This window comes from Engystomops pustulosus, chromosome 1, assembly GCF_040894005.1.
Source record: "Engystomops pustulosus chromosome 1, aEngPut4.maternal, whole genome shotgun sequence".
NCBI lineage: Eukaryota > Metazoa > Chordata > Amphibia > Anura > Leptodactylidae > Engystomops > Engystomops pustulosus.
In genome coordinates, this window is record NC_092411.1 from 267,184,316 (window position 1) to 267,197,312 (window position 12,997).

A 12,997-nucleotide genomic window follows, 5' to 3' on the forward strand; every position below is an offset into this window, starting at 1 on the left:
GGGGGTGGGGGGAGCTGTACAGGAGCACAAAGGTGGGGCCTGGTAGCTGAGAGTGAGCAGCACAGACAAGTCACATGTTGTTTTTTTAAATGCATCCAAACCAAAGCCTAGCCCCTAGGACTACACAGAGGATTCTGTCAGGGTGCAAGGTAAGTTATAATACACATTTATATTGTAATGCAAATTCTTAGAAAAGGAAGATTTGCAATGCAGGTGTGATGGACTTCTACAACCTGTCTTTACTGAAAATGAGGTCCCTGGTGACAGGTTCCCTTTAACTGAGTTGTCACTCTGGCAGGTGACTTTCTTTCCACCAGCATTCTGTAAGAAGAGGGGCAGCATGGCTGTAAGGATCCCACTGGAGCACTTGCAGCTGGTAAGGGTCCTGGGCTGGTATTGAAGGGGAGGAACGTGATGTTAAGTGGTTTTTCCAGGGACATACATGGTGACTTTGGGATACAACTAACAGTTCTTTTATTGTCCAAAGTAAAACCCAAACAACAGGTACAACAATAGTGTAGGATCTGTAACTGGTAGCAGGCTAGGCTCAGGTAGGGCTGGCTTGAAATCTGGCAACATATTTGGCCTGGAAGGCTTCCTCAGGTTGGTGTTTGTGAGGCTGAGAATATCTGTTTTACTCTGTGGCTAGAAAACTCTACTACAGTTCTGCAGCACATCTTTGCAGCACTCTCAGCTCTGCTTTATAAAATCTCTCCTCTCTATCTCCTCTAAACTAAACTCTTCTCCACAATCAACCCCAAAACCAGGGAAGAACCCCTTTAAAAAAAAAACTTATTGTCCTTTATTCTAGATGGTTCTGGGTAGCAAGCCAATGATATACAGCCTGCTTTCTACCAGGTGACTAAATAAAATAAACACCAAACATACCAATTAAAATATGATAATGAACAGACATGGGACTTAAATACAATTACAAATCAGTAGGTGGTGATGTCATTCCACCTTGCTCACTTCAGACAGGGGGTTTAGACATAAAGTTCTGGAGCTAGCCTGCAGCAACTGACAGGAACGAGATGGATATTTTACCTCAAGAAAATTCACAGTAGTTAGTAGGGATCCATCTCTGGATTACTGCATTATTAGCTACTAGTCAGAACTGTTTAGTTTCCACCATTCCCAAGTTATGAGTTTGATTATGTTTTCATCACTATTGTCTATTCGACCACCCGAATTGCCCACATTTAGTGTCGGCCCCATTAAGGGCAAAGTGGTGGGGGCCCTGGGGCGCACGCCCCAGATGCTCCCCTATAATCCGTCCTTGCCTAGGACTACTCATATGACAAAAATGGATTGTCCAGGGTCATCTCCTGTGACCATATGTGCCTAGGCACCAATGGGGGTGAACCCATTAGACCACCAATGACTCTTTTTGGCAACGAGACGAGTCCCTGTCATCACGAAATTCCATTTTTTATACATATTTCTGCTTTCTTCTTCCAGAATAGCGTTTTCTTTATTAAAGACACATACATCTAGAAAATCAAAAACTTTTCTTTGTGATTCTTTTCAGCTTCTTACCAAGGACCCAGAGTGCCGCTTTTCATCATTAGCCGAAATCCAGACGTCTCCGTACCTGGCTGACATGAACTGGGATGCCGTGTTGGAGAAATCTATCACACCCAGCTTTGTTCCCAATGTAAGAACTCATTTATATTCATCTACTGTTATCTGTGAGCAGAATGGCAGGAATCACAATCACACATTTCCTGGGCTGTGGACAGCATGAGAATTGCCCGGCTTCACATCTCTCTGATGGAGTGAATTTCACCGGCGCGTTGCTATGTTGTAGCAAAAAATGTACATGAAAAAACAAGATTAAAGAAGTATTCACACAAATCTAATGAGGTCCTACAGAGGCGGCAGAGCTGAGATTGCCATTTTACCATACATTGATTTTACAGCGAGTTTTCTGTAGTTTGCCTACTGGATTGTCTTAAAGGGGATGTCCATTTTGTAAAGTCTGTGAAATGCACAGACTTTCTAGGTCCTCTGGATATTAAAGAGCTCTGATGGATTGATGGGTATTTGCATTAAAATTCCTTTGTTATAAAAGGGGTTCAAAATATTGATAATATATTCAAACAATAGGTCATCAATGATAAATTGATGTGGAACTGACACCCAGCACCCACACTGATCAGCATGTTCTCAATAGACATATAACTGTTAAACCTGTTATGGAGCAGGAGGAGCTGAGCACATTCTATATAGTGTCCTGTCTGCAGGCAGTATGCTATAGAGCAGGAGGAGCTAAGCAGATTCTGTATAGTGTCCTATCTGCAGGCAGCATGTTATAGAGCAGGAGGAGCTGAGCAGATTCAATAGTGTCCTATCTGCAGGCAGCATGTTATAGAGCAGGAGCTGCTGAGCAGATTTGATATAGTGTCCTATCTGCAGGCAACATGTTATAGAGCAGGAGGAGCTGAGCAGATTTGATATAGTGTCCTATCTGCAGGCAACATGTTATAGAGCAGGAGGAGCTGTGCAAATTCTATATAATGTCCTATCTGCAGGCAGCATGTTATAGAGCAGGAGGAGCAGAGCAGATTCAATATAGTGTCCTATCTGCAGGCAGCATGTTCTAGAGCAGGAGAAGCTGAGCAGATTCTTTACAGTGTCCTATCTGCAGGCAGCATGTTATAGAGCAGGACGAGCTGAGCAGATTGTACATAGTGTCCTATCTGCAGGCAGCATGTTATAGAACAGGAGGAGCTGAGCAGATTGTACATAGTGTCCTATCTGCAGGCAGCATGTTATAGAACAGGAGGAGCTGAGCAGATTGTACACAGTGTCCTATTTGCAGGCAGCACGTTTGCGACACAATTTTAAAGTTAAATCCCGCGCTCAGTCTGAATCCGTCAGATCGTCCGACGGCCCTTAGTAAATGACCCCCATTGTCCTATCTGTATGCAGGATCTTATAGAGCAGGAGGAGCAGTAGAAATGGGTCGTTCATGAATGAGCCGGCTCTAAGGGTGAAGACAAACGTGGCTTTTTTAGGCCGTTTTTGGGCCGTTTTTAGTTAGTGCGTTTTCAGATCATAAAAAACGCATACGTTTTTGACAGGTTTGACCAAATATCTTAATTCAAACTGGTCAAAAACGCATGCGTTTTTTTACGATCTGAAAACGCACTAACTAAAAACGGCCTTAAAACGCCACGTGTGTCCTCACCCTAAGGCCCCTAACGCAAAACACCGGCGGCTTGTTCCCGATCGCAGGCGTTTCCGACTTTGTCTGCGTTTGCAAGCGCAGACAAAGCGCTACGTGTGGCTCCAGCCTAAGGGGTGGTATTTTATGTGAACAACAACCTCTTCCCTGGTAAAAAAAAAATAAAAAATCTGTATCAGGAAGCCTTGTAGTGAATTCCACTGCTATGGGAACATTCCCTTAGATTCTGTCTTACCTCATGTAAAATGCCTGATCCTTTGGAGAGTCAAACTGATACAAAATATCCTTTGCAGCTTCATATAGATTCTTTTGATTGACAGATTTGTCAGTCACCAGTCTGTCTGTGCCTTTATTAAAAGGACAAAGCACCTGGGAAACCCCCCATTTCCAGACTCATCTCCTTCAATAAATCAACTTTTAACAAATTTACTCTTGATAAAATGGTTAGCACTAAGGTTCACTTACTTTTCCTTCATGAACAGCTGTTGTTGTGTTATTAGTGTTCTTAGATTGGTATCCAAGTCCTAATTAGGGACAGACACAATCACAGCACATTGGTAATCAATGCAAACATCCAGGTAAATCCAAAGGGTTCAATTACTTTTTCGTTGCCTTTGTGCACACAGCACTTTGTAGCCCGATCCTGCAGTAATACTACTTTCATCTGTTCCCTACTTTTTGTTAACCTCCTGAGTACACATTACATTACCAAGAAGAGCGTGACAGATGGAAGGGGATACGACTGTCAGGTGTTTACATAAGAGCTGCCGACACAAAACTGTAAGCAATTTCTGATCAAGGATATATCACAAATTCCGTCAGTTTATATTTTAGATCCAATGTTGCAATTAAAAAATTTAATGCAGCTTCTGCATCACATAAAAGACAAACATGTGCCTTTGTAGATGAAGTGTCCTGCTCAGAATGCAGAATTTCTTAAAATGTATATGCAAATTTGCATTTTGGTGCACCATTGGTGTGGTCAGTGCCTGACTGGGTACCTTAGACCCACTAGAGAAGCTTATTATGGGGACTCAACCTTCATCATCCTCCAGGTCAGCCCAGCCTCCAAATTAGGTTGTCTTCTGCTGTATTAATGGGGTCCAGTATAAGGTTAGAACTGGGGCCCAACGGAGGCTCCTTTGGTCCTCTGGTGGGCCAGTCCAAAACTGGGCGTGGCTACAAGACCCAATGAATTATTTCTTACCCAGTTTCACAGAGGGTGCAGGACTTTGTCAAATAAGTCTGATTAGGCAGCACTGGGAGATAACATTTGGCAAGACAGTCTGCAATGGAACTGTTGACCATAACTATGGTGCATCAAAATTCTTATATGCATATTATTACAAATGTACACAGGTTTTACCCGACTTGAGGACACCCGACTTACAAACAACCCCTAGTTACAGACGGACTTCTCTGCCCCCTGTGACCTCTGGTGAAGTATCTGGATTCTTTACTATAGTCCCAGACTGCAATGATCAGCTGTAAGGTGTCTGTAATGAAGCTTTATTCATAATCCTTGGTCCCATTACAGCAAAAATATTAGAAAATGGAATTGTCAAAGGAGTTTTTTGTCTGGAGTTACAATTGTAAAATATACCATGTATGATTTACATAAAAATTCAACTTAAGAACGAACCCAAAGAACCTATCTTGTACATAACCCAGGGACTGCCGGTATTTCGTTGCATCAAGGCCATGCATTACATTTCACCATCAATGACATATGATAGGTTTTTATGTGACAGTGGAACCGATGGAGACCCTTTTAAAAAAACATATTACCTATAGTTTACTTTATTAAAACATAATGGGGGAATTCATTAATGTGTCGCCGGCTCTGACAGTCCAAAGCTTGACAACACTAGTCAGGTTTAAGACTCTTGAGTTCTACTTTTAGACCTGCTTTTATCCGGTCTAAACTGTGAACCACAATGTGGGGCACCCTCCTTATTATTTTTGGCGCGCAGGCTATATCCACCTGGCCACACCTCTTTTCCAGAGATCACGCCCTTTTCCGATGGCCATGCCCCATTTTTCCGATAAGTCAGAAATGGTGGAATAATGGTCTAAAAGCCTTCAGAAATGTGATGGAGGGCGGTTTTTGGCACAAAATATATAAATTTCCCCCACTACGTTTAATTCTGGTTAATGAAGGAATTGGGGGTAATGTAATACTTGGTGTAAAAACCCTTTGCTTTCAAAAGCATCCGGACAGGAATACATGTATAACATACGAGATGGTGGAAATGAGAGCTATAAACTATAATGTTGGATTATAGTAAGTGATATGGCTCCTAAGTCAGAAAATATGGTGACGGTATCAAAAAACCCTGTAATTAATAAAATAGTGACTATACTCATTATTTAATCCATTTTACTTCAGCACCAACTCTCTGGCCCTCCTCTCCAAGAGTTGTTGTTTAATTGGCTGCAGTGCAGTGCCTGTATATCCCATGTGACCTCACCAGCCAATCACTTGGTCCATACATTAATAAGGCCATTGATTGGCTGCAGAAGTCATATGGGGTATAATGACATCACTACAGCCAATTACCGTATTTTTCGGACTATAAGGCGCACTAAAAATCCTTTTATTTTCTCAGAAATCAAAGGTGAGCCTTATAGTCCTTATATATGAACCGTACTTAGACTACAGCTGCCCTGAATTATTCACAGGTCTGCCCGCCTGCTGGTCATTCACCCTCATAATCAGGTGCGACTTATACTCCGGTGCGCCTTATATGTGAACCTAGACGTTTTAGCAGGCATTTATTGATGGTGCACCTTGTACTCCGGTGCGCCTTATAGTCCGGAAAAATACTGTAAACAACGCCTGGTGAGGAGAACCGGGGTGGTGCTGCTCCAATATAGGGTGATATATAAGTGAGTTTATATTTGTTTCTTTTCTTTTTTACTATACTCAGATTATTTATTGTATGCAGCTCCTTTAAGGCAGTTTTGACTTAGTTTTAGATTATTTGACCTTTTTGACTCCGTTTTGCATCCTTTTATTGCTTTCCCCCAATGGGAGATGATAGCAAACCATTGCTCGCTTGGCTTTCATTGTAAGGAATAGCTCACTTACCACAATCTCCTACTACTTTTCTTGGAAAAAACATTCTCCTCTCCACAGTAGTCAGATGAGGCACATAAATGATCTTTCGTATATCCGTCTATATACTATTTGTGTAGGATGAGATTTTAATCATACCTGCGGAGATCTGCCAATACGTCTTCTGCAAGCCAATTCACAGTGTTAGACGATGCTGCCAACGAAATGTCATGTTTACCCAGATAAGAGGAACATTATGGCCGTGAATATTTCATACACTACATAACATCTGAGACGGATGAAATGAGCAGACATTTTGGCAGGGGACTTGTGTTGGCTGGTGCTCAGCTCTTCATGATTGCGTGCCAGCTGTAGCCCCTGACAGCAAAACCACAGGTTCTACAGGGAAGAATATCCCAGAAAGTCATTAGTAGGTACTTTATATAATTGTTAATCCTCTAGTCTCCATCTTCCTCTTGCTGGGTGACTGTGGAATTAAAATGCCGAATTAAACTATCTTAACCATTCGTCTTGTAAAGTTCTTCCACAAAAAATGTAATATATCAAAATTTAAGTTATATTTTTATTGGGTTGAAAGCCCCATTACCACTAGTTTAGCCCATCACTTTGGGCGTAACTGGGGGCATAACAGGAAGCGGGTCCCGACAGGAAGTGGGGCAGCGGTGTAAACTACCCGCTAGCGAATTTGCTACAGTCTCCATCACAAAACCAGTCTTAATAGTAGCCCCCCTCTATATAGAGGTTGTGCAAACTCAACCCAGGATGCATCCCCAATGTAATGTGTGTTCATATCAGTAGGTTAGGACTTGTATATTTTATACTGGGTTGGAGTTGACTACTCCAGATGATAATATGGTACTCCAATCTATGCAAAAAAAATGGGCTGCCACCTCTCTCCACTCTATCCCTCCCATGGATTACAATCATAACACAAAAACTGAACGTGCATATCCAGGGCTCCTGGGGGGGGGGGGCCCACATAAGGCTGTACATAAGGAATCCATGGGCGTGAGGGGGCTCTACCTAATGAATCAATAGGATGTGACTGGGGCTTTATAGAAAATAACCATGAGGGGGATATTTGGTAAAATAGGCTAGGTAATATTTTAGGGAACAGGAGAATGTTTTAGTTTCTGAATTTTTATTGCCGCCATGTGAGTTCACTGCACAGGGGCCCACTGAGGCTCTGTCACCCAGGGACTAACTGAAACCTGGAGCCGACCCTGATCCCAACTTTCCTGTGTCAGACACCTACTCTAAACCCAACCTTAACCTTAAAGGAAATCTACCATTTGATTTGATGCATTATGAACCTAACATACCTTGAGAATGCTGTAGCTACACTGATGCAGGATCATATCTTCTTTAAAGGGAACCTGCCACCACGATTCTACCTATAAAGGTAGAACGGGTGGCAGGTGGATGAATGGGACGTGAGGATAGCCCTTTTTAGAGCTTATCCTCATGTCCTGGCTATCTTTTAGAAAACTTTGTAGCACTGAAATGTAAATTTTTTTAAGTGGCTACTGGGGCGTGGAGTAGCCGGACATGAGGGTACACGTCGCGGCTACTAGCCTCATGTCCGGCTACTCCACGCCCCAGTAGCCACTTAAAAAAATTTTACATATCAGCGCTACAAAGTTTTCTAAAAGATAGCCAGGACATGAGGATAAGCTCTAAAAAGGGCTATCCTCACATCCCATTCATCCACCTACCACCCGTTCTACCTTTATAGGTAGAATCGTGGTGGCACGTTCCCTTTAAAGGAAACCTACCATGAGGAATCAGAAGTAGATGTGATGGTAGATTCCTCCTGCTGCCTCTGCCCTAATCTGTAACTTAATAATCCTGGAACCTAACTTGTTAAAAACTTTATTTTAGTAATATGTAATTTAGCTGCAGAGGCTGCTGCACGTAATTTAACTATTAAAAAAATAACGTTTTTAACAAATTAGTTTCCAGGATTATTAGATTACAGATTAGGACAGAGACAGGCAAGAGGAATCTACCATCACATCCTTAGTAGATGAGCCCCAGTGTCTCACAACACCACGCAACTGAGCTGGGATTTCTATGAAGAGAGGAGGGGTGAGGAGTGCTCACTCCTTCACCCTCCTCCTCTCAGCTGTGTACATGAGACCCAAGACTTTGATCATTCATAATACAGCTGATTTATCAAATCTAACTAACTGGAAATGATAAAAGAACAATTTTTTGTAGAGATTTAAGAGATTTATCAGAAGTGTCTGAGAGAAGAACTCTTCTAGTTGCCAATGACCACCAATCAGAGCTCTTTATAAACGTAAAGCTGAGCTCTGATTGGTTTCTATGGGCAGCCAGAACAGTCTTACCTCAGACACTTCTCCCCCAATAAGTCTTTGCAAGTCGGCAAAGGAGCAGCCATGTTTGCCTGTGCATGCCTTGAACATGTACTTTCAACCAAAATTTTGCCACATTCTGGGCAAACAGAAGTCTATAATTGACCTTTCCAATGATGAAAGTCCCTTGACTGGACCACAACCAATCATGAGAATGGGGGTCCTTAGTCCTCTGTTGATGCAAGGTTGTATTTGCTTATGGCGTCCGTAATCACTTACACTGCGCCACCAAAGATAGCCAAGCACAATGTTTAGCAATCTCAGACAGCACTATACAGAATACCATATATACTCGAGTATAAGCCTAGTTTTTCAGCACAAAAAAAGTGCTGAAAACCGAAACTTGGCTTATACTTGAGTAAAAAAAATATATCAAAACTCACCTTTCTGGCTTCCCCCGCTGCTGGCTATATACTGGGGCAGGGGGCTGGCTATATACTGGGGCAGGGGGCTGGCTATATACTGGGGGATATGGGCTGGCAGGCTATATACTGGGGGGCAGGTGCTGGCTGTATACTATGGGGCAGGGTCCGGCAGGCTATATACTGGGGAGGCTGTGACCAATGCATTTCCCACCCTCGGCTTATACTTGAATCAATAGGTTTTCCCAGGTTTTTGTGGAAAAATTAGGGGCCTCAGCTTATACTTGGGTCGGCTTATACTCGACTATATACAGTAATTGTAATAAGTCCTTGTGCATGCGCAACCAGTCATTCCATTAATACACAGGTAACTCCCGTCCTGATGATCGTTGGTTGGACCCCAACTAATTATCAAGTTACCCCCTATTTTGCACAAAGGGGATAACCTGAAAAAAAAAAACAGAATTTCTCTTTCCATTCTGATAGAAGGTGAGGCGGGGAAGATGTAACTTCTGACCTTCACAGCATAACATAAAATGTCATGTACCTCAGACATAAAATACAGAAAAATACAACAATAAAACACTTTCTAACTTGATTTGTGCACACAAAGCTATAATAACATTTGACATACATTAAGAAAGTTTTTAAAAATCCATAGACACGTAATAAGCCTAAGAATAAAAATAATAAAAAAAAGAGATAAATGATAATAAGAAAACCAAGGGTTGAGCCCTGTCACCTGGCAATGCGCAAAGTTGAAGTATATTCTGATGCTTGAAATGTACAAAGGCTGTAATTTGTAAAATTGTCAGCCTGTATTGATGTAAAATTAATCTGCGGAATATAACAGAATAAGAAGGATTTTTAATGAGAAATTTCAATTACATGAAATTACTTCATTATCTTTTTGAGTGCCAAACATATTTAAAAACGATAATGAAAAGGATGAAAACATCTGATCTCAGACAAAACTATACTACATTGTTGTGAGTAGTTCCTCCAAAAGGGAGCCGTGTCCCCTCAGGTTCTTTCTAGTTACTAGATTCTTTGCCTTACGATTGTGTACCATGCCGCCCTCTTGTTAAAACTTGGTTTGACCTCGCTATTTGTTTCTGTTTGTTTGTTGTCATTCTGTTCCCTGTACAAACCTAGAGTAGGGACCATTGCCTAGTTGTTGTTTAGCACAGGGCTGGCAAGTAGGGAGGGACAGGCACATTTTAAGGAAGACATTATGAGACAATATTTAAAATTCTAGATCATGTAAACTGTTAATGAATTTTTGATGTCAAAACAACTCCTTGGAAAACCCCCCAAAAATCTACACAATAGATTGTAGCAGTCATGACCCTGACCATTATGAGTTCAGTACCCCCTTTCAAATCACAAAAACTCACTGCCCTTTACTAAAATCCCAGTTTCATAGTTCCTGCATTTTCCCCGCTCACATTAATCTACAGAAATTTAAACAGACGTCTCCTTTCAAAATGTCACCATCACGACATCTCTGTCCATGTAAACTTTCAAATCTTATATTACACTGCCAAAACCTGATGAAGTGAACACAAAAGTGAAAATGTAACTCATAGTAGATGTCAGCTGACGGGCTGGAGGTCACATGTATTGCATTGCTACATGTTAATAGAAAATGCCACAATGTCAGATTACACGAGGCTAAAATCCGTGAGAAGCCAGGAAGGGAACACTTCTCATAGAATGTATGGGGAGAAATGTAACATTATATTTAAAGGGGTTTTCTGGGATCAGTATGGTGCGAGGATTGCATGGAGAAGATGGAACATATGGGCCCATCTGTGAACACACTCCCTGTACACCTTTACGTTATGACACAGGGTGTATACAGGAGTCATGTGATTTCAGTTTGTCAAGTTTATATTAGGATTGAGACACTTTTACCTTATTAAGTTGTACCTTTCTTTGTGACAATTGCTGGTATTGTCCACTTTGGTTGGGTCATATGATCTCTAGATGACCCCATGAGAATTACCCCATATATACTCGAGTATAAGCCTAGTTTTTCAGCACAAAAAATTGTGCTGAAAACCCAAACTCGGCTTATACTGGAGTAAAAAATATAGGTTTTACCAGGTTTTTGTGGTAAAATTAGGCGCCTCGGCTTATACTTGGGTCGGCTTATACTCGAGTATATACGGTACATGTCTTTCTATTGTCCCACTATGTCATGCAACAGGCACTCTAGAAAGTGCAGTTGTATGGACTTTACCTTACAGACTCTACCCGGAGGGGGGGGGGGGGGCACAAACACTTACCACACCTACCAGCAATGATTAGACATGGGGCGGTAACACAGTTATTATGATGAAGTTGACAATTCATCCTCCCTGATTGTATATTTAGGGATCTCAGATTATTTGGAAGATAGAGAGAAGAGCAATTATACTGTCCTCCCAGCAGGCACATACAATACAGTCTCCATATAATGCCCATGTGATGTTGTGCTGAAGCATGATGGCATTGATAAGAGCACAGAGATAGAACAATCTTTTGAATTTCACTATAGCTTGCGCCTGAATGGCTATAGGCAGTGCACAGACGCGGGGCAGGAACATCCCACACCCGCCCACTGATCCTCCGCCCGAGCCTCTCTTCACACCCCTTCATGCCCACTTGGTGCTGAGGTTGTGTAAGGGAGGAAATAATCCTGAACACATCACCTTAAGGAAGCGACGGCGAAATGTGTGTCGGGGTGCTGTGGTAAATCTGGCTTTACAGGGCGTTGAACTAGAAGTGGTCCTATGTTTATTCCACTATTTTTGATTCACAGGAAAAGGCAGCGATTTTTTTGCACTAAAAATCACAAAAAACCCAATGCAATGTTTTGCGTCTTTTTGACCCCATAAAAAATCCTATAATAAATGTCCCCTATAGACCCCAGATCAGCACAAAATGTAAAGTAACACAATACCTCAATAGCTGCAAAGCTGTATACATTCAGGCAACAAGAGTTTCAAATGTATGTACGGTAAAGGCTGCATACCAAAAAATCCTAGATGAAAAAGTGGATTTAATCCATAGTGGATGATGTTTTGGCTCTGAAAATGGTAAGCCCTTTTCAAGCAAAATGTTATCTATATCTCTTTCACCTGTTTTGTATACTTTGTGCAGTGATCAGATGGGGATGATCTTCCTCCTACACTGTGATGTGATCTGCTGTAGATGATCTTCCCCTTACATTGTGCTGTGATCTGCTAGATGTCACCTTCCCATTACACTGTGATGTGATCTGCTGTGGATGATCTTCCCCTTACATTGTGCTGTGATCTTCTATAAGTCACCTTCCCTCTACGCTGTGATGTGATCTGCTGTAGATGATCTTCCCTTTTACATTGTGCTGTGATCTGCTATTAGTCACTTTCCCTCTACACTGTGATCTGCTGTAGATGATCTTCCCTTTAACATTGCGCTGTGATCTGCTATTAGTCACTTTCCCTCTACACTGTGCTGTGATCTGCCGTAGATAATCTTCCCCTTTTATTGTGCTGTGATCTGCTATAAGTCACTTTCCCTCTACACTGTGATGTGATCTGCTGTAGATGATCTTCCCTTTTACATTGTGCTGTGATCTGCTATTAGTCACTTTCCCTCTACACTGTGCTGTGATCTGCTGTAGATGATCCTCCCCTTACATTGTGCTGTGATCTGCTATACATCACATTCCCTATACACTGTGCTGTGATCTGCTGTAGATGTTTTTCCCCTTACATTGTGCTGTGATCTATTATAAGTCACCTTCCCTCTATGCTGTGATGTGATCTGCTGTAGATAATCTTCCCTTTTACATTGTGCTGTGATCTGCTATTAGTCACTTTCCCTCTACACTGTGATCTGCTGTAGATGATCTTCCCTTTTACATTGTGCTGTGATCTGCTATAAGTCACCTTCCCCCTACACTGTGATGTGATCTGCTGTAGATGATCTTCCCTTTTATATTGTGCAGTGATCTGCT

At 41.8% G+C, this 12,997-nt stretch overlaps 1 protein-coding gene across 2 annotated transcripts in view; it reads left to right on the forward strand.

Moving 5' to 3' along the window:
* STK32B (serine/threonine kinase 32B) overlaps nt 1-12,997 on the forward strand; it is a 156,140-nt gene that overhangs the window by 107,315 nt on the left and 35,828 nt on the right. For both annotated transcript variants that reach the window (XM_072126095.1, XM_072126096.1), the window contains exon 9: nt 1,532-1,657. In XM_072126095.1, coding sequence (XP_071982196.1) covers nt 1,532-1,657 — 126 coding nt within the window. The remainder of the gene's footprint in view (nt 1-1,531; nt 1,658-12,997) is intronic.